The sequence below is a fragment of the Arvicola amphibius genome, chromosome 5 (assembly GCF_903992535.2).
Source record: "Arvicola amphibius chromosome 5, mArvAmp1.2, whole genome shotgun sequence".
Classification (NCBI taxonomy): Eukaryota; Metazoa; Chordata; class Mammalia; order Rodentia; family Cricetidae; genus Arvicola; species Arvicola amphibius.
In genome coordinates this window covers 827,535-850,592 of record NC_052051.1, presented here as the reverse complement: position 1 = coordinate 850,592, position 23,058 = coordinate 827,535, and the positions used below count along the sequence as shown (strand labels likewise).

The 23,058-nt window shown below is 51.0% G+C and overlaps 1 protein-coding gene across 1 annotated transcript in view; it reads right to left on the bottom strand.

Annotated features, from left to right (window-relative positions):
- Positions 1 to 17,116, bottom strand: part of Kcnq2 (potassium voltage-gated channel subfamily Q member 2) — a 54,328-nt gene extending 37,212 nt beyond the window's left edge. The window contains 1 exon segment of the mRNA XM_038330510.1: positions 16,821 to 17,116. Coding sequence (XP_038186438.1) covers positions 16,821 to 17,116 — 296 coding nt within the window.
- Positions 17,117 to 23,058: the final 5,942 nt, after the last annotated feature.

Here is a 23,058-nt window from a genome sequence, read left to right as displayed (position 1 = left end):
CCAAGAGGATGGCGAGGTTGGGGTGGTACTCTCAGAAAGACATAGGGAACTGGCCAAGGGAGATAAATAAAGTATACAGTTCAAAAACCGAAAAGTAACTCCAAGAGACCGAGAGGAAGCCAGCTGGTGTGAGAGACAGTGTACCCAATCACTCTGATTACCAGTCAAAAGTCAAGACACCATTTTTCCCCAGTGAGAGCCGAGGATGCCACAGGGGCCCACACTGTATGTTCCAGCTTGAATCAGGCCACAACAGCAGATAGCCAGCAGCATTCAGAGAGCATCTGTCACCAGGATTCTCAACCTTAGCCTTAACTAAAGCTCCACCAACACTGGCCCGGAAGAGATGCATGGTCCCTGACGATCTTCCTGGACTTAGGTCCCAGGTTTGTGGTTCCTGAGAACACCCCACCCTGGAGCCCCAGGCTTCCGAGTTCCTGAACAGAAGAGGCACTGGCGGCAGTGGCAGGCTGCTGGCACAATCAGAACAACACAAAGCCACAGTCACATTTCAAAACTGCAATTAATTTCCTTTGCTCATTAGCCAATTTGTTCAATTAACTAAGCACTGAAAAGATAAAAGAAAGTACAGACATCTCGAATGCCTCCTAGCACTTACTCCGACTGCCTGGGTGTCTACTCCCAACGTGGTCAGCAGGAAAGGAGTGGGAAGGAAGGATCCATGCCCTGACAAGGATCACGGAGTCTTGAGTGGTGATGAAAACATGTGAGAAACACGTGAGAACACCAGGAGCAGCTCAGCCTGGGCAGGAACCCAGGGGAAGTTTCCACAAAGAGGGGTCCCTGGGGCCAAGGCCTGCTGAGTAGTGAGGAGCTAGCTTGGCCAGAAGGGAAGCAGGGAAGGTGTTGTGATGGAATGGTTTGGCAGAGAGGATGGATTTGTGCTGGACATGGGCAGAAAGGAATTCAGGGTGAGGACAGACCTACAGGGCAGACCTCAAAAGCAGAGAATCCACACTCAGTTCAGAGAACCCAGTTCCCCGTGGTACAACATATTGTTTTATGTTTAAAAGACCCAAGGGACCCTGTCTTCCTATTACCCATCTCACTTAACCCTTCCTGTACCAGTATTCTCTCCCTGCCCCCTCCCTTAAAACCTCCCTCTTGCCCCTTAGGGTTTCTTGGGCTTCTTGGCTTCATGCAAAGACCCGCACAAGATCAATCCAGAATGGAAGAGTGGGGTGGTCATGAAGTCCCACCTCTGGCTGAAGAGCTATTGGCAAATTACGGCTGGATAAGATAGAGCCCATTTTCTTCAAGGATCCTGCCCCCAAGAGGCTATCTACCCCTCAGCCCATGGCCTGACACTCACTACACATTAGCAACACCAAGTGGACCCAGAAGGTTTTTAAAAAAGAACACATGAAGTTGGGAGGAAAAAAATAGTGGTGGGTGGATAAGGGAGCAATTAGAGAGGGGATGATGGTAGATTTAAACACACATTACATGCATGCGTGAAATTCTCAAACAATAAAAAGTGAAGAATAAATGTATCCAGGTTTTTTCCCCATAAAAAAACTAAAAAAAAAAAAAAATCACTGAATCTGAGCCAATGAGATAGCTCAGCAGGAAAAAGAGTCTGCCACCAGACCCAATGACCTGAGTTCAGTCAGACCCACATGAGAGGAGAAATCAGCTTGGCACATATGTGCATGCCTGCATGCAAACACACACACACACACACACACACACACACACACACACACACACACACACACACCAAATAAGTAAATTTAATAATAAAAAAAAAAAAAACACTGAGGCCAAGGTGCCCTCTCAGAGCATTGTAGGGTCCCTACAGGCAGGGGCATGTATGAATGTGGCCATGATGACCTGATTACATAAAGCCAATGACGGGAACATCAACCCTAGTTCCCCAGAACACTCTCATGCAGCCAGCGGGTTATATATCATCCACCGTACAGAGAAAAGCCACTCTGGAGCCCTGCTACCCCAGCAGCTTCCAGAAAGTGCCTGCCATGGCGCCTCCACTCCACGGTTTGTTTTTTAAGTTTTCAGAACAGACAGAGCAGATGGCCCCCTCCAGGAAGGCTGGTGCAGGGGAGGCTGCAAGGGACACGCAGGAAGAGTAGCGCCCACGCTGCTCTTGGAAGCTCAGAGACAGGAAGGAGCTCAGGCTGTGACCAGGCTCCTCCCAGGCAGGAAGCCTCGAAGGAGAGGGGGCCTAGCCTAGCCTCCAGGCCCAAGACGACTACCTAAACACTTGTAACTTCATCCACCTGTAAGTACCTCAGTGACGTGACAGTCCCGTCCAGCACACACCGGGCCCAACACATCCCACAATCGTGTCCGCTTTAGAGAGGAGGAGGGGCACTGGGGCTCTAGAAGGCAGGCAGGGCTCTTCCTACCTTCTAACCTTGGGAGGGGTAATGGATGCTCCCCTACTCTCTAGCCTCCATGATGTGGGCACTTCACAGGATCCAGGTCTCGGCCTCAGTATGGGGGAGAAATGACAACAGGAGAACCATGGCGATCTCCCTCAGACCTACCCCCTACACAAGGCTAGCCTCCTCCAGGCTAAACCATCATGTGTCAGTGGTCATTCAACCACGGGCAGAAACTGTCCTGGGGATGTCCAGCCCCTCCCTTACCCCCTGCCCTGCTATGCTGTGTCCTGGTTTTTTTGTTTGTTTGTTTGTTTTGTTTTGTTTTGTTGTTTTTGTTTTGACAACTCAGGAACTGCAATAGGAAGATAAGCAACACTTTCCTTCCCCTCTGAGAGAAGACAGAAACCCTGGGATACTCAGCCAGCATGAGCACCAGTGTTCCCAGGGCCTGGAACCATTCACTGGGACATAAGAATTGTCCCTGTGATAAAACATTCGGACTTGGAATTCAGCATTGTCCTCAACCAGACAGGACTGGGGGGACATGGGAGAAGCCGTTTTGGGGGCTCCAAGCCATTAGACACCCTCTGACGCTTGGTCATATCTCCCCACAGCACCCCCAAACCAAGGTTAGGAGCCTTGGATGAGAAGAGGTTCATCACAGTCTGCAGTACAGCCATTACTAAGTCTGGAGGCTCAGAAAGAACAAGAGGCCTGGGTCAGGAAGAGGGCTGGTTTCTCTGCAGCCAAGAATTACAACACAGGGGTTTCGGGGCTAATTATGATAATAGATTCAACTTCAGGAGGCTTCCCTGACAGCAGTTGCCAAGGAGACCAGCATCATGAGCAGCTGGTCCCCAGCCTCAGATTTCAAGAGCCAAAAAGGAGCAAGGCAGGGACCTCAGACAGTCCTTGGCAACCCACCCTAGCTCAGAGAAAGTCACCTAGAAATGAAGCTTGCATGGAACTGTTCTGAATCTAGAGACATATCCAGGCCCAAATCACAAGAAAGCACTGGGAGAATTAGAGCCAGGCTATCTTTATCCAACAGCTAGAGGGACTTCTCAACTCTGGGTAGAGGATGATCACTTGAACCAGGATGCAGAAGAGAGGAGACAGGCTGGAAGCAAAGGTGGGGGATGGGCAAAGATGCAGGGCCAAGGGGCCCTCAGTCAGTCCCAGAAGCACCTCCTAGTGGTCAGTGGCAGCCGGTGCCAGCCTACGTTGTCGAGGGCACAGTTTGGATATGTATGCAGCCATGCAAGGATCCCTGCACACTTGGAAGGCTGCCACCCCAGGGAAACACTCCTCCTCCCGCCCCCTCAGTCTTATAACAGGGAATCTTTCTCTTCTGGAAAAACATAACAAAGGTGCTGCCATCTCCTCCCAATACTGCCTCCCACTGGCTATCCCACTGCCAGACCCAGAACACATTCCAGCCTGGATCCTGATGCAAAGGCTGCCCCAAGGAGGCCAGGGTCCACTATCCTATTGCATGTTTAGTAACTGAAAAAAAAATCTAATGTCTGAACAGTAAAGGAAGAAGGGTTAGCACAGATCTCCACAACTCTTAGACTACTGAGAGCTGGGTCCATGGGCTGAAAGTCTCAGCTGGCGTACTTCACGCCAGGTGTGTGATATGATGACCCTAAACGCAGACTGCTGCTCTTGCCCCCACTTACAAAGGGTAAAAGAGAGACTCCAAGGCCACTGGCGTGGCCCACGTGGGACTCAACTAGAGCAGGCGAAGTTACCCTGTATGGGAACCCTGTCCATAGAAGGGAATCATATGCCCACACGGGGTCCCCACCACCAGGATAATCCCCATTCCCACAATGCTGGGCCTCTCCTGCTCTGAGGCTGGAGCACCGTAAGGCCCGAAGAGGGCAGCTACAGCGAGACCACGCACAGCCCCTCTGGTGCAGATCACACATGACTCCCTAAGGACCTCCTGCCGCCTCGTCCATTAGGCGCAGGCAGCGCTGTAACCTGGAATCTAATTTCTGCCCCTAATAAACTGCTCTGCTGCCAGGACGACTGCCTCCGTCGATGTCAGAAATGAAGCAGAGCTGGGATGCTGATGGCTGCTCATCCCCTGCACTTAGACAGGACGAGGCCACGCTCCATCTGAGCACCTCTCTGCTGGAATGAGTCCTACCCTCATGCTGCCCTACCCCGGAGGAGTGTTAAACAGGCCTGTCTGTCACACCAAAGCCCATCTACCCAACCCAGAGCCACTCACCAGAGTGAGTCCACTCACTCAAAGTCCTCGGGAGGTGAGAGGAAGCTGCTCAGGAGAGACAGACAAGGCTCTGCACACACCAGAAGCTCTGAAAATGCCTTAGACCCTGAGGGCCATATCTCAGGAAGCCCCAGGTTCTCAGAGGCTCCGCTGCTGACTCAGCATTTGAGACCTCCACAAATGGCCCCCATCTTGTCCCTCATCTCCACCAAGGTCGGGAAGGATTCTCAAGGGACCCCCTCATCCTCACTGACTGACAATGGTTATCTCAAGGACGGGGATGCTACAGAGGTCTGGAGTTTCCACTGCCCCGACCCACGCCTACACATTGCTCTCTTGTTATTCATCCCATCAGAAGTCCAAGATTCACAAGGACTCCAGCCTCAAAAGCTGCTACAGACACCATTAGGCTTCCCCAGAAAGCCCAGGTATCTGCTACAGGCACAGATGGCCAAGCTGAGGACCATGGAGGGCTCGGCTTGGCAGAAACCTGCCAGCTCAGCACAGGAAGAGCCCTTCCCAGGCACCACCTCAGGACCTGGCACCTCTTACACGGGATCCCTGGAGACTAAACCTCCACAAGGTTAATTTACTCCCATTAGTCTTCATGGGTGCCGGCCAGAGTTCGGTATAGATCAGCTACGGCTGTCCCGGGCCTACACACTGCATCCCTGTCTGTCGAATCATCCAAGAAGGCAGCCCTACTGAAGGCTTATAGCCCTGAACCTAGAATCTTTACCACTTCCCAAGAGCTTATCTCTGCCCTCCCCTCCAGGATGCCCCACGCCGGTCTGCTGTGCAGTCTCGAGACCATAGGAAACCTGTCCCATCTCAATCCCAGGAGCGGCCAGAGTTGCGGTGGAAATGTGTGTCAGCCGGGTTCACAGGTCTATGCTGGCCCCAGGGCCCTAAGATCCTGGCCATACCTGGTTCTTTCCTTACTCCTTTCCGCTCTTTCTCAGCCTTGCCATGACCCTCCCATTCCTCGGGACCTTTGCACATCTCCTTTTGATGCCTGGAGCTTCCTTCTACTCACACAACCCAGAGCCGCGTTTTCTCCAGACTCTCCTTCCTCAAGCAAGTTCACTTTCACTGAGGACACATCTCATCTGTTCTGTCCTCCCCAACGCCCAGAAAGCCACGCCCACACCTGTGCACAGGCCATGGGTCCTGACTAGTGGGATCTGGCCCTGACCATACTGGAGCCAGCTCCAGAACATGTGTTCATGCCACTTCCAGCATCACTTGGGGGTTCTTCGTGCGGTTCACAAGCACGGCCAAGGGGGCCGAGACAGAAGGAAGTCAGTACGGTGTGTAGGTCTGAGCACAGATGAGATCAGGGGCTGCACAAGACCCTGGCCACCCTAAGCCTGGCATGGCGCAAAAGCAGCTGACCACAGACAATGCTGTGCCCCCAAAGAGATTACATGTGCATCACAGAAATTAGCATCTACCTATGGCTATGGCTTGCATTGCCTAATGATACAGATAACCCACGTATCCATCAGCAGACAGTTGAACAAATAGACCCCAGCCATCCACAGAAAGAAGTAAGGCCTACAACCCAGGCACTCAGAGGAAACCGCACATGGGGAAAAGCACTGGACACAGGGAATATGATGATCCCACTTGTAGGAAATGTCCAGAACCAACCTATCACAGACAGGAAGATATCAATGAGCATCAGAACATGGAAATGGGCACTGTGGGGAACTGCCCATAGAGACCTGAGTCCTTGGTGCCACGTGGTAATTCCTCAAACTACCCCCGATTTATCCACCCACAAATGGTAAGGGTTATGCTAGGAGAATTTCATCTCAGTTTTAAAAAACAACAGGCAAACAGAGAAAATTATTTCTCCAGAGTGGTTAGCTCTGCTCCAAGCAATACTTCTGCTTTAGGGTCTCTTTGTAAAAGGACAGGCTGCGTGCTCTCCAGAGACTCCCCAGCCCGTGATCACTGGGCTCCATGGAGCCATCTTTGTGAAAATCGAGATAAAGATGAAGGGTGCTCTCTGGGGTCTCTGGGGCAAGACCAACCAGGTTTCTCTGAACAGGACATACCCTCTCCCACCATTGAAAAGATGATGCCCTTGGTCAGTACCAGTACCAGTCCCTCCGTACCCAGGCACTCCTCCCTATATCAGCTAGTCCTTGATACTCAACCCCCAACACAGATGATACTCCCTATTAGCCAGAGCTCCTCCCCATATAGGCCCCACCTTGCAGCTTTGATGGGTAGAAGTAGCTAACAGAAGTCCTCATGAAAGTGACATTTCTCCCTAGCTGCTGCTGATGAAACCCCTCCTGAATGTGAATCTCCATTTTCTTCCATGGTTCAGGTGGCTTTCCTGACAGAATACCTCCCAGGCCTCCCCATCCACTATCCCAAGTTAGATGGACAGCCATGCCCCTGCCTCCTGCCCAGGCTGTGGTCCTGGGCTGGCCCCACAGCTCACAGCATTGATTCCTGATCATTACTGAATACTTTCTCACATAAATGTGCACAGCTCCCATGATGGAGATCTCATCCCTCAAAGAGAAGTTCGTCCTGATACTAGCCTCTCCTGGGCCACACCAGGGCCTCTCTTGCTCCTTATCAGACTTCCTAATGATCCAAATGAATGGAGCAAGGGACGGGACCATAGTCAGAAGCACAGCCTGCAGAAATGACCCAGCTGGACAGAATATACCGTGAACAAAGGCATATGTAGACATACAGGCTTACAGGACACTAACTCTGACACAATCCTAACCTGGGTGTCCCCAAGTGAACTAGATGGAATGACAAACAGTCCCTAGGAGAAGACACAGCACAGAACAGATGATCCGTAAGGAAACCCCAGTGTGGTGTGAACACAGGAGAGAAACCAGACCCCAGGTCTCATGTTGCTCTACAAACTCACAGAAAGGCAGAGGATGGAACTCTCTACACACTTCTTGTTTTCCAGCATGTTCCCAGTTTCCTACACTGGGGATATAATAAAAAAGAAAAGAAATAATATCCATAACTAAGCGCTTCTGTGAGAGACAAAGCAAGCTGGTCATACCAGCGCCTCCAGAGCTGTCCGCCCACACATTCCTTCCGCATGCCAGAATTCAACACCTGGCTAATTCAACGAGGTGTCACAGAACACCGTTATGGAGTTCTTCTCATGCTGACCCAGGAAGAAGGAAACCTCCCTGTGCCTTTGACTCATAGTCCCTACTACCCCATAGAAATCATCCCCCAAGCTCTTGCGCCTTCCGAGGCTAACAACTGTGAGCTGAGCCTCATTTTGTGAGAAGGCAGGAGCAGTAATCACAGCTTGGAGCTTTTCACCCAAAAGAAAATACAACTGTGCACTTGAATCCAGGACCATGGTCAGCACCACGGAGCCATTCCTCTCTCCCTACCTCCTCCCCAAGTGCAGCAGGCCTTCCTCTGCTGGGCATCCTAATAGAAGGGGTGACAAGAATGGCCCAGACCCTTGCCTTGCTCCACATTGTTGTCTCCCACCAGGGGCTTTCTACAAACATAATGAACACCAAGCACCAAATCCATATATCCAGCCTGAGAAGAAATACTGTTTTTGGATGAGAACATTTTCACAGTAGTCTAAAGCTTCTTGCGATATCTCCTACAGCCCAGACGTGTGTGTTAAGACATCCAGGGATCTCACAGCAGCAATATTAGCAGAGGCAAAAGCTCAGACCCGTCCTTCATTCCTATCAACAAGGAACCCTTCACACGTTAGGATGTGCCCAGGCAGCGGGCCTGGAGTGGGGTTGGGCACCTCCTCCACACTCAGTACAGGAAAATGCCAGGACTGGCAGGGTAAAGGTGGCAAAAACAAGGCTATTATAGATTCCACATGATCTAAAAATGTACCCTGGGAATACGTATAAACTATATCTCGAGAGGAGAGAAGAAGCTGGAAGACACAGCTAAGCAGAGAGAAGGCCAGTCTGGAGAATCTCTGCACTGCTAACCACCTCATATAGCCCCAGGTTTTTCCACTGGACTGCTGTGTGATTCATGTGAATTTTGCCTATTCTGGAAGTAAGGGCTGAAAAGAGTGAGTAATACCCCCCACCTAGTTCTAATAACTACACACACACACACACACACACACACACACGATGCATGCACACACACGAACATACACATGCGCACATGCGCACACACACACACGCATACATACATGCATGCACACACGCGCACACGCACACACACACGCACGCACAATACTCAAAGAACATCAAAAAAGAGAAAACTAAAGAATGTAAGAGTTGGAAGATTGGAAAGCCTGCTGTGAAGTGTCCTCTGGATGTGACCTATCCATTGGACAAATGAACTCACAGCAGCTGTGTTTACCTACACAAGACCTGCACAAGATCAGACAGCTAATAATTCCAACACAGAAGGGGAGGAGAGTCACCCAGGCCCCACCCCCAGCTAAGGAGCTATCAGCAATCGATGGCTGCTGTGGAAGGGTGAGTCGCCTTTCTTTGGGAGGTACAACTGGTAGGTTGCCCAGGCCCTAGTGGATAGCCCACACCCACGTTTTAAAGGCCATACTAGCTGGATTCAGTGGGTTATAAAAAGTAAAACAGCCAAGTGTGGTGGTGTAGGCCTTTAATGCCAGCACTGGGAGGTACAAGCAGGAAGATCTCTGTGAGTTTGAGGCCAAACTGGTCTACATATCAAGTTCCAGGCAAGCCAGGGTTACATGGTAAGACCTTTTCTCAAAATAAAGTAAAAGTAAATCTAAAATTAAAAACAAAATTTAAAAAAAGAGGACATGAAACAGATAAGATAGCTGGGGAAAGGAGCAGGGAGAACAGGCATGGATATGATCAGGATATATTGCATATGTGTGTGAATCTTTCAAAAAATATCCAAACAAAAATGAAGAGAGCATCTAAAGAGCCTCCTGCCAAACCGTGGTGCTCCAGAAGTCCTTCATGTGCCTCCTCCAGGAATCACACAACACCATTGCATCTGGCTCAGAACCCCACACATCCACTTCAACACAGCCTCTTCTGAACAGGGTCTCCAAATTTTTCTCATTTCTATCTTGCGTCCCAAAATTGAGTTGACCCTTGCCTCATGCCCACCAATCAGGGTCTTTCCAAGTCAAAGTAGACAGGTAGCACCAGTCTTGTGACATCTCCAGCACAGGACAAAGTTGGTGGCTCTTGTATGGAAGGGGCCAAAGTCCAGGCAGAACCTGGAGCCAGAAGAACCCCCCTACTTAGGGGAAGGAAGGCTCTCCAGGGATGCCACCTTGGAAGCGACTGACACCCGTGAGATCATCAAGGAATCTATGCAGACAGTTTCCAAGCAACTCTCATTTAGAATATTCTAGAATAATTGCTCTGCTAGGCATTCACAAAATTATTCCCAATATAAAAAGAAGAAAAAAGAAATTGAAGATCTAATTCTGCTCCAGCTGGATAGCCAGCAGAGCCCAAAGACAATGAAGAGTCTGTCTGGAACATATCCTGCCTCCTTTTTCCACGTAGAGAAGCCACTGTCCCACAGCCCTTGCAGCCACTCCCTCAGCCAACTGAAGAGAGACCGGGATGGCCAGGGAAAATGCTAAGAGCTTCCCCTTGGGTGGGTCTCTATGCCCAGACCAAAGACCACCTGCTCAGAAGGAGTGCGGGGGTGGGGGGACAGCTGCTGCTGCTCTTAGCCCACATCTTTCTAGCATGTCCCTCTGGAACAATCCTTAACCTCACCACTAAGTCTCTCACCTTGGGTGGTGCCAGGAATGATAAAGAGAATAGGGGCTAGACAGATGGCTCAGTGGTTAAGAGCATCGGTTGTTCTTCCAGAGGATCTGGGTTCAATTCCCAGCACCCACTTGGCAGCTCATAACTGTTTGCAACTCCACTTCCAGGGGATCCGACACCCTCATAGACATATATGAACACAAAACACCAATGCAATGGAATAAAATAAATAAATCATAAAAAAAGATAATAAAAAATGAGGCTAGGGAGATGGCTCAGATGGTAAAATTCTTCATGTACAAGCACGAGGACCTGCGTTTGATCCCCAGTACTTGTGTTTAAAAAAAAAAAAGGCATAGTGGTACAGTCTTGTTATCCTGGCACTGAGGAGGCAGAAAGAGACTAACTGAATCAGTGAAACCCAAGTCCTAGTGAGAGACCCTGTCTCGAAAAGCAAGGTGGATAGCTCCTGAGCGCCTCTACACACATGCACACATAGACCTGCACACACAGGATAAGAGAGGATGCAGAATGCCAGGACTCTTGCTGCCTCCAGTCCTGCACAAGGAGGCAGTCCTGAACAGGACGTGCATCTCCACACTAGACAGTTGCTCTCAAGACCCTTGACCTTGGACATAAAGTATAGCACCCTTCCACAGCTCACAGCACACACCTCAGATTCTGAGAACTATAAGCAAGTCAGCAAGAAAGCAGAGTTCACTTGGAGCACAGACCCCCAACGAAGGCCTGACTGTAAAGGGCTGGGCAGGCACATGGCAGCCATGAGTCACCGCCAACCTGATCTTTGGGGACAGTCACGGGTCAACTCACACCCTGCATTTGCCCTCAGATTGGCTGAACTGCTTCTGCTGCTGTTAGGCGGTTGGAGGGCTGCAGCTGGGTTTCCTCCTCCAAACCACAGCTTGGTGTCTGGTATACCACTGTGAGTGAGGCGGTGTTGAAGAAGCTCCCGGAGCTACCAGCAAATTGTTTTCTGGAAGCAAAGCTCCAGCCATGACAAGGAAAGGCCCATGCTCGGCAGGCATCCACACACAGAGGACAATGCTCGCTGTGAAGGGAGCCCAGCCAAGCCAACTCATCCACATCTGGGTAGAAACCAGATGTCTACAGGGCTTACACAGCAGTTCCTCTGCAGTCTGAGGGACTTACCGGTAGAACCTGCACACTGTGTTTGTCAAGACAGAAGCAATCCTCTCCTCAATGCCCAATCGTGAGAGTCTTGTAACATATGCCGCTCAGCTCCACACAGGAACACATCCTCGAACTTCCAAACACACAAACACATTGTTCTAGGGAAACGGTTGGTATTCCAGGAGCTGAGAAGCATTGGAAAAGCTTCTGACACTCAGAACTCATGCCTAAGCCTTCTAAATCTGTGCCTCCTGCTAAACAGTGGCCCAAATAGGCTTTCCAGGGTCAAGGTACAGACTATATCCTGAGGCTTTGCCTAAGGACTGACTGATGCGTGGGAGGCGGAAAGTCACTGTCTACAACTGGGCCAGCTGTGGTCCCCACTCTTCCACATCCACTGGATAAGGTCTCAATCTGCCAATCTTAGGTGGCATAATCCATGAACATCAGTACCTATAAATCTTTGTGTCTAACGACCCAAATCCACACCCACCTAGGAACGTCACTCATGTGTGATGGATGAGGGAACTGATGTCCAGAATCTGGAACTAGTCAGTGGCAGGAGGGCCATCCAGAACCCTCAGTCCCGACTCTGTCATCCGTCACCCCTGAGAGGTGATAAGAGTCCCCTGCCAACCCCACCTTCAGCAGCTAGAGCACAAAGGTGCACACGTGGTGGGTGGAAGACATGTAGGTAGTTATGTGACGAGGTGGTCTGCTTCACTTAACGCTATTCGTAATAATAAGAAAGTCCCTGAAAAGAAGCATCCCCTTATCAACTCTGCATTACCAGGGGACAACAGTGGCCGGCTCAGAGCTTACTCTCCTCCCAGAATGGGGCTCACGAGTGTCACTTCAGCCTTTAAAGGATATGGCCAGGATCAGGGCCAGGGCCAACCCTTTCATCCAACTTCAAGGATACACAGATGGCACACAGCACATGCTACATCCTTTCTCCATGCTTCCACATGTCAATTCAGCCCACGCATGCTCAAATCCAGCTGTTAGTAGAGCCCTTGGTCCTAAGGACTTGCCCTTTCCCCAGATTCAACCCTACAATAAGTAGGGGACTCACCGTCCTCACTTCAACTGAGGGACCCTGTTCTTTCAATAACAGGGGGTCAGAACACCTCACCCAGGATGCAGTGACTTAGCCAAGATCATCAGGATGTACAGAAGCTGTGTATTTTGCTTACTGGACACTAAACACTCCACATTCACCACTAGGTTCCATCTTACTTAGACACTGTCCCTGGCCCCTTGAAAGCACTCCAGACTCAAGCACCTTTCAGAATCAGAGATAGGCCTCCTACCTACAAGGCCAGCACTTGCACTTGGGAGCATTCCCAGCACCTAGCAATCTCCGTGTCAAATTTCTTTAGGCTGACAACATGCTGTGGGCCCTTCTGAGTCTCCATATAGATGACTTTACATATCTGACTCATTACATATCTGACTCATGCTGGTGTCCGTAAAAATGAGGTTTCTCTGCTCGCATCTGGAATGCTACCCAGAGAGCTCCTTGCCTACTTGCTAATTCATTGTTTCTTTACAGATGCAAGGGTGTTTAAAGATTTACTCCACACATAACCAGGGCAGAGGGACTGCAATTGTTCATCTCTTCAGTGTTGTTTGAGTTATCGCTGAGGGTTAGAAACTGTGAGCAGGCTGGGGAAGAAACACAGGTTTCCCTGGAAACCACAACTCTCTGAGGTATTCCCATCTTTTGGGAAATTTCCATAAGATTTTCTGAATCTCAATCAATGAGGATGCAGGAAGACCTGCTACTTGAGAGAAGCTGAGCACACGCCACCGTTCAGTGATCAGGGTTCTTCCCCAAATGCCATAAACCATACAGTCGGAGACCAGACCTTGGAAGTCCAAGTCAACATCTCTCCTGTCTGCTCTAGTGAGGACCAGGCCTGTACCTACTCCTCAAATGGTCCACCAATTCCAACTTCCAGCCTCAGAGCTAAAAGCAGTTAAGTGGAATGAGAACAAGCTACAAGGCAGCCCAGATACCATTTTACTGGGGAAAGAGGCCCATCTGGGTCCAAAGCACTCAAAGACCCTTGAACAAAGCCCTGATCCTGGATGTTGCTCTTACTGTAAAATGGGAGGTGTTACGTAGTTGGACAGCCTCTAGCAATGGCACTGGGACTCCTTGGGCCCCTATGGGAATACCTAGACACAGTGGACAGAGGGGTCTTGGTGATCAACCCAAAGAGATGAGCCATGGGCAAGCCTAGAATCCACAGAACAAACCCTCATGACTTGGTTCTTTACTTAGCTGTTTCAAATGCCATTTCTTTTCTAGCTGGCCGCTGGCCTGGATGTTGAAAGACCAAGTAGTCCACACTCTCAATTCTAAGGCCACCTCTCTGCTCACACGGGAAAATCCTTTCAGCCTCAGTTTCCCCACCAAGCTCCTCTGGCCATGAGGCAATTAGGCTAGCGTGTGGTAGGAACATCATGACCCAGCAACCTTTCCCTTTGTCCCCGAGTTACTTGGAGCTCCCATCCAGCTCTCTTGAGCACAACAGATGGATTTGATCCCTCTAAGGCCCCCATAATACTCCCACCTCTGCCTAGATTTGTCTTTGCTGTGGCTCACCCTTGAAAAGAGCGAGGCAATCCACAGTGTCTCTGCCTGGGTGACCCCCGCCCCTGCTCCAGATGAGTGCAGAGCTGTTTCTGAAAATATCTCTCACAAGCAGTACACAGTGGCATCACTTTGTAAAAGGCAAACGGCAGGGCCCTGTGGACGGTGGGTCCAACTGGCCTTGACCACCAGAGTCCAAACCAAGGGTGGCCACCTCTCTCCTGACTCTGGACAGCGGCTGACCTTCAGAGAGCCAACAGGACTGGACAAGAGGCTGGTACAACTGCACTGCTCACAAATCTGGCTTTGGTGGTCAAAGGCAGAAGGAAAGTAGTCCAGGGAAATCCAGCACAGCTTAGATGAGGACACACTTCTATGAGCCTTGGCTCTGTTACCCGCGAGATACCAGGAGAGGCTGCATCTTCCTTGGTAACCAGTGAACAAACCAAATACTGCCGAACACACAGCATGGCCTAGGGGGGGGGGGGGGGTGTGGAGCAACTGTCAACAAAAGGGCTGAATGCAGGCTCAGGAATCTCAAGCCACTGGACTGCCTAAATCAGATAGAGGTCAGTGTGGAGGATTCCATGTCTGGAAGCTGGGGGGATGGGTCGTGAGCAAGACAGGCAGTCAGATGTGTCACCGTTCACAATGGGATCAATAGGCAGCCTAGAAAATACCGGTTGGTCTATATAAAGTCCAGGGAGCCAGGAGTGGCTGTTATCGCCTTACTGATGAAATGATAAAGCTATCAGGGGTTCTGAGACTAAACACTTGTGTTTGGTCCCAAGTTAGCAACCAGAGATCCTCTGTTCTTCAATGCTCTCCCTCCTGCTCCCAACCCCCAGGCACCTCCCTGTGAGCCTTAGGCACAAAGTAGAGGAGCCAAGGGACCTGCAGTAGGCTGAAGCAGGATGCCTTCATGCTACAAGTCTAAACCCTAAAGTTTCTAAACCCTGAAGTGTGCCCTAAAGTCTGGCACACTTCAGGGGCAGGGGTTGCTCTCTGATGAACTGGGGCTAATGTGGGGATAGGTAAGTTGGAGTAGGACACACAGCCCATAAAGCAAGGGCCTCCCATGCTGGACTCTGAGCTCTGGATGCTGCTGCTTTTAGGAATCAGGATGCAGGCAGCAGAAACAGAGAAACTGACAAGTCAGACCCAGGGACAGGACAGGGCCCCATAAAGGCTACAGACTCAAAAAAAGAATCCTAGATAATGCTGCCATCCTGGATGTCCACACCCAGCCCTGTGGACACAGGATTCCATCCTGTCTCTGTCCCAGGCCAACCACAGAAGAAACCCTTGTGCCTCAAGACAAGGATGGAAAAAAATGGATATAGCTGAAGAACACATGGGCTCTTCCTTGGAGTAAAGAGAAACACAGTGCCCTGAGCAGGGGAAAATCAAATTCACCTCTCTGGAGGGGGTAGGAGTTGATCCATGGGCTGCTCACCTTGGCCAGCCTATCTGGAGAAACCTCTGCCTTGGGGAATCTCAGGACTGTCCACAGGAACACACACACATACACACACACACCAGTTGTGGCTACCCTCTGGACATCATTCTGCAAGCAGCTCAGAATTCCCCTCTATGGACCTTCCCTTGTCCCCAGACCTATCCAAATCACATGCAGAACACTCCCAGACACACACTGGCCCACTCACAGGACACACACCCTGCTGAGGCCAGGACAGGTGAGCACTTTGATAGAGACTTTTCCTGAACATGAATCTCACTCCCATCCCCAAATGCTTCTCATACAAAATGGCCGAGTCTCAGTGCTCCTCCTCTGTCCCTGGTTCCACTGGAATGGGAGCGCTAGCGTCCTTGCACTAGGAGGTTATACACACACACACACACACACACACACACACACACACACACACACGAACACTCATGTGCACATGAACACAGGGTTGCCCCTTGCCAGCTGTGCCCCAGGAGGAGTTCCAGACTTGGAGACAAGGACCAACCAGTCCCTTCCAGGCCCAAAGCTGGCAGTGCTGGGGGTCAACAGTGGTCCCTACTGATGGCCTCCACTTGGGGATTTAGAGCCCAGAATGTACAGAGGGGCCATCAGCAGGTGCAAACGGGCTGCTTGGAGTGTAGAGGACAAGGTGAGTGGGCCTCCAGGAATGGGTGCACGCAGCTGCCCTCAGCCCAGCGCTGAGGTGATGTGATGTGAGGTCCCCTCCCCATTTCTGCAACCCGGAAGCTCAGATGGGTAGCAAGAGGTTAGGAGGATGGGGGAGAAGAAGCCAGCCCTCTTCACCACCCCTACTTGGTTGTCGGAGAGACCCATGGGTGCAAAGGGGCGGATGAGTTCAAACCTAAAGCCTAGCCGCCCTCCCTCCTCGCCGGCCCTTTGTTCCGCGCTGCGGGCCGTGGGGAGGGGCCTCTCCGGCTGAGGGGGGCTGGGGCACCAGCACATCCCGTCCTGCGGGGGAAGGGCTGATACAACCCAGGCAGGCAGCCGTAAACGCCCCCCCCCCCCGCAAAAAAAATCAGTGACTCCAGAATGATCTCCAAAGTCACTCTCCAATCTCTGTCCTTCGGTTTAACCAGAGACTGCAATGCCGTGACCCAAACCCCACGCCCACGACGCGACCCAAGCGCGAGCGGGGACACGCACACCAGGGCCCCTCAGTCCTCCGCAGCTGCGCCCGCAATCAACCCACGGCCGGGCTAGGGTATCGCAGGCCCACCGCGCACCACATCGTTTGGACACTTACACGTAGGCGTGGTAAATGAACGCCCAGCCGCGGGGCCGCTCCAGCACGTTGTAGAGGAAATTCTGCAGCTTGCGGTAGAAGGCGTTGCGCTTCGGGGGCTTCCCGGCTCCCGCGCCACCCGCGCGCGGCTTGCTCAAAACGCTGCCGCGCTTGGGGGCCTCGGAGCCCGCGATGAGCAGCGCACCGTCGCGAGTGGAGTCGGGCGCGCCGGGGTCCAGCCCCACGAAGCCCACCTTGAGCTTCTTCTCCCCGCTAGTGCCGGGGTACACGCCACCGTTGCGCGACTTCTGCACCATGGTGCCTGCTACGCCCAGTGGGGCGCGGGCTCAGCGGGGGCGGCGCGCGGGGGGTGGCGCGGGCCCCAGCCCAGGCCTCCGGTCCGGCAGCCGCATGGCCGAGGCGGCTGCGGCGGCTCCGCGTTCCTACCTGGCCCGGCCGCGCGCGGGGACGCCGCAGCCGCCCGGCTCCGCGCGCGCCTCGGTGCCTGGCCCGCTTCCGCGAGGGCTCCGCCTGCCGCCCCGCCCCGCGTGCCTTAACCCCTAGGACGCCATTGCAGAGGCAGGCAGGGAGAGTAGGTCCAGGTGTACTGCCTCACCGGACAAGGCTTCCCACTCTCCTAACCTCGTGATGCTTGACAGGGAGTCCAACCATGTTGCCACCTCTGCGAAAGGCAAAGCTACACTAGCAAGTCCTGTGACCCAGCTCCAGCTCTCTGAGGAATCCCAAAATGGGTCCAGAGTGGACGTGGGGTCAAGAAATGGATCCCTTTGGGAGAGGAGGATACTGACCATTGTTAAGTTCTGAGTTAAAGATCGCCCATTAGGATCTTAGCTTTTAGCATCAAGCGGACCAAACATGGGGGCTCCATCTCTTCACTGGGTAGGTATTCTGGAAGTCTGTAGAGGCTCTCCAAGAGTTAGCCTGAGCAGTGCCTAGAACAGAATCCTTGCCTACTTCAGGCTTACTGAGCCAATTGGACTTGGTTAAGGGAGGTCTAGCTGGCTCAACCCAGTCAGTCAGAGGAGGTCTTGATTTTTCCAGAGGAGAAAAGTGCTGCCCACTCCCTCCGCAGACTGGCTTTATCATGACCTCTGGGTCATCTTCTCCAAGCAAGTCTCTGTAAAGGAACTACTTAAGTCGAGCTGGAGAGATGGCTCAGTGGTTAAGAGCACTGATTACTCTTCCAGAGGACCTGGGTTTGGTTCCCAGCACCCACAGAGCAGTTAACAATTGTCTGTAAGGCCTGGCAATGGTGGCTCACGCCTTTAATCCCAGCACTCGGGAGGCAGAGGCAGGCGGATCTCTGTGAGTTCCTGATCTGCAAGAGCTAGTTTCAGGACAGGCTCCAAAGCTATGGAGAAACCCTGTCTCGAAAAACCAAAAACAAAAACAAAAACAAAAAATGTCTGTAACTCCAGTTCCAGGGGATTCGACACCCTCTTCTGGCCTCCTTGGGCACTGAAACCATATGGTACATGTAAATTCATGCAGGCAAAATATACATACACATAACGTAAAAATAAAAAATAATACTTTTTAAAATAACTAGATAAGTGACCACAGCTCATTGATGACAACTTGGGAGGGCCTGGCCCATTTCAGCTCTCCTCCTGGGACAGCAATTTTTCTGATTAGAAGTCAGAGACCTGAGGGACAAAGGTCCTGGTTCCCAAGAAGAGAAATGTGTTCCCAGAGGAGACATTGAGAAAGGGGCAGGTTCAAGGTTGTCTGTACTTCCATGACATCATCTCCTCTTTCAGGGAAAAAATATGGGAACACATCCTTGAGGTTGTTAGGAGCCATCGGTTAGCCTCACAAACCCCCTGGTGCTGCAGAGTAAGAACACACACACACACACACACACACACACACACACACACACACGGAAGCTCATAGGGGAGTCAGCTTGGTGCAGACACCACGACACTCCTCAGATCTCTGTTCTCTTCTCTACCAATGTTTTATGAACCTACAGCTTTGCTACATTTCAGAAAATTCTAGAAAGTGACTCCTTCATCATAGCTTATAACTCCCTGCTTCCTCTGTTTAGGATGTCTTCCCAGCAAGCTGGCTCATTAATCATTTATGATATTTTTTTAAATATCATGCCTTGCTTACCTGTGGGCCATGCACTGTCAGCAGCTCAGTTACCAAAATGCCACTGGCCTCCCCAAGACTGAAGAAAGTGGGTCATGAACACCCCGTCAAACAAGCAACAGGAATTTCATTTGATTTAAAAGTATATGGCAAAAGCTTACAGACTCAGGCCATCTATGCCAAGACTGCATCGACAGGATGCCAGAGGGCGGGGTGGGGGTGGAAAAATTCAGATGCACACGATACCCAGCTCCAGCCGAGGAAAGAGAGCTCTGGTCCAGGCTGCAGGCACTAGCAAAGTCATCGCCCGCTGGGCGCTGTCCCTTCAGCACCCCCTTCTCAACCTGACGGCTCAGCCTGTTCCCTCTCCTGCTCCTGGGGTTTGGGAGACAGCGGGGTTGGGGGGGGGAGCTCCCCTGCTCTGTTACCACTGAGCTACATGAAGTAGGCAGAGACGTCAGGCCATCAAAACAAGGGATCCCATTGGTTCCTGCTCTATCAAAGAGCAGTATGAAGTTCATGCCAATCCCCATTGCCCTTGGAGTCCTCCTTCATATTCCTTCCTATACGAAACAAGTGCCTGGGGGTGGAGTTGGTGGTAAAGTGCTTGATCAGCATGTATAAAGTCCTGGGTTCCATCCCCAGAACCTTTTCAAAATTAATGTATTTATCCAGGTATAGTGGGTCACACTTGTAATTCCAGCACTCGGGAGTGAAAACAGGAGGAATATCAAAAGTTTGAAGCCAGAAAGACCCTGCCTCAAGAAACAAGTAATAAGGGGAATGGAGAGATGGGTCGCTGGTTAAGAGCACTGGATGCTCTTTCAGAGGACCAGGGTTCAATTCCCAGCACCGACATGGCAGCTCACAACTGTCTGTAACTCCAGTTCCAGGGGACCTGGCACCCTCATACAGACATAAATGCAGGCAAAACATCAATACACATAAAAAAAAAACAAATCTTAAAGCAAAAAAGAAACAAGGAATAAAATTCAAGAGGTTATGGCCACATATTTCCTACCTGGGTCTTTCTGAGTCTGTATCTTTGTAACCAGTGTCCCAGAGCCTGGAACAGGTGAGGGTCTATAAGCCATGGGTCTTTTTTTAATATTTATTTATTTATTTATTATGTATACAATATTCTGTCTGTGTATATGTCTTCAGGCCAGAAGAGGGCACCAGACCCCATTACAGATGGTTGTGAGCCACCATGTGGTTGCCGGGAATTGAACTCAGGACCTTTGGAAGAGCAGGCAATGCTCTTAACCACTGAACCATCTCTCCAGCCCAAGCCATGGTTCTTGTGGCTACTCAGGATGGAGGTCCACCAGCGTAAGAACCTCTCTGGAGAGCTACACAAAGCTACACCGGTCAGAGGAATCCCAGTGCTTTCTGGATGGAAACCGACCATTCTTTTCCCCTCCAGCTGAGGCTGGGACTCTGGTCTCACGGATGCCAAGCACAGGGAATGCTTGGAGAAGGATGTGGAAAGGATGTCCAGCTTCCATGATCTGTGCTGCCCAGACCGTCAGAAGCCTCGAGTGAAGCCACAGAGAATATGTGCAGACACTTGCCACTATCCGAAACCCCTGCCGGGAAGCCCAGCTTCATGCGTTCAGCACACTTGGCTGTTACGTAATAGCATCACAGCCGGGAGTTTGGTCACCCCCATGCTAAGGGTCAGTGATCACAGTACATGGGGGTGCTCCCCACTGCAGCTCTTCCAACAGAGACCTCCTTCCAAGCGAGATCTCAAGAAGATAGAACAGCTGCTGTGGACCAGAAGAGAAAATGCTGCCAGCCGGGAAACAGACTCAATTTGGGGAAATGAGAAGAGACAGGTTCTCAGTCACTCTGACTGGGCAGAACTGTGGTTGTTTTAATCCTATAATTTGGACAACAGGAAGTGCCTACCCAGGCAGAAAGGGCCCCCTCAAAGGAATTTTCCACTATTAAGAAGGACTGTGTTGGTCTGGATAATGGAAAGCACTGGAGTGAAGATGGGAAAGCATCTTGTTTTTTTGTTTTTTTTTTTTTTTTTAAATCTGACAGGAACGCTTACTGGTTGAAGTCAATAGGAATTTAATTAATAGTTGCTTCATTTTTTTAAGGACCAGAGCTCTCAACAAGCTGCCCTAGCCCCTGGCAAACTAGCTAATTACATGAGGAACTGAACTTGTACTTCCCAACCACTGGTAATAATTTCACTGTGGTGACAGATAGAGACGGACAGGGAATGGTGGCAGCCCTAGAAGTGTCCAAAGAGGCCCCAGGACAAACTTTCCAGGCTTCTAGAAAGCTCTGATCTCCCTCTTCTATTATGGTCTTATGTCTTTTATATCCCTCCTTCTTCGTTTCTGGACCACAGTTTTGTAAGTACCACCTACACACCCCTCCTCACATCCTAGAAGCTGTGGCAATTTTCCCTGTTCCATTAAAGATAAAAGGTTAAGAATATCGTGGCCCCTTGATCCAGTGAAAGCATGATACAGCCCCCACTGTGGAGCAATCCATGATGCACCACCAGGGCACGTGTGTGCTAATATTTTCCAACTCACGGCCACTCATCTGTGAGACTGGTCCTGCCACTCCCTCTCAGACACTGGCCAAGCAGAGCACCCTAGTGACTGTCACACAATTACAGGCAGTGCACTCTGTCTAGAATGCTGTCCTCTATCCTGGTATTGTTGGATGGACACTGTGTCTCTGCTCAGGAAAGCCCTGAAGTCAGATATCCCCGTTCCACTGCCTTCTCTTTCAACCCAAGTTCCTTGTTGGTCTAAAACTATCGCTCATTTGCCTACCATATGTTCATCTTCCTTGTGCAGTAAGCTTGGCTCAGGGTTTTATGACCCCTCACAGTTCACAGCCTAATTCACAGAGAGACTTGTCCACTTTCATCAGAGAATGGTCACTCTGAGCCTCCAGCCACATGAGCCCTGGAGGGCAGCCCAGGAACTACATGACTTGGAGCCCTTGGAGTGTACTCTGGGAGGGTGTGGGTGGCTGGAACTCTGTTCTCTAGAGATGCTCCTGCTGGTAGAGTGGTCAGCACCTGCCCACGCACAAGCTATCTGCTGCTGGCTCCTGCCTACAGCCAGTCCAGGCTTGCTATGGTGCCTTGCTTGACCAGTAGGCTTGAACAATGCTTTCCAGCCTGGGGAAGTGCCCATGGGTGTTTGAGGTTACTTCTGCAACTGGCTCTTATCCTCAGAAAAAGTTAGCAAATGCCCCACCAGCAGATGACTTGGGAATACTCAACAGGAGCTTCAGACTCTTCCTGTGACCCCTGTGGCTACATCCCAGCATCCAGCAAATTTGCCTTCCTCTTTTGTCAAAGTCAAGGTGGTACTAAGGGCAGGGCAGGGCCATGCCTGCTACAAAGTGTGGCCCCCAGGATCCCTGTAGCTCTTGCAGATTGGATGACCTTGAGCAGCCCAAGGGCTAGACTCAATTTGTTTGAGAAATCCTGGACTAGACTCAGTTTGTTTGTGTCTCCCAAGTTGATTTGTTGGGGTCCTACCCCCAAAGTGATGGTGTAAGTTCAGGGCATCTAGGGAAGAGCAAATGGTGAGGATGGAGCCCCATGGTCCAGTCCAAGGCTAGGTAGGGAGCTGAAGCCTAAGTGCCATTGCTGATCCCTGCACATGAGGCCACAGAGAAGGTTGTAGGTCCAGAGTCAAACCCTCCCCATACATCTCAGTCCTGGACTTCCATCTCCAAAACATCCTGGCTTTGAGTTCTTCTGTCACAGCTGCCAACAAAGCCCCCAATCGTCCTCTAGAAGAAGGAGAATCACAGCCTCCTCTTAGAACAGAACAAATGGCAAAACAGCCTGACCTTCCTAGCTGTATCTAGCTACTTAATGACAGGAGAATGCCCACAGTGACCCAGGTCCAAGCATCCATCTCCTCCATGGCTCTAATACAGACCTTCCCATGGTTACAGTAGAAGAGAGAACGCTACATAACCTGAGGCTGGCTCTTAGGAAAAAGACAGGAATATGTGCGCTGCAGGGAGGCTACCTGTCCCCAAAACTAGTGTAATCACACTTAATGCAGTGTACAATGTAAAGACACACCATCCTCACAAGAGAATGATCCAGCCCAAATGTCACTGGAGCTAAAGTTAAGAAATGGGG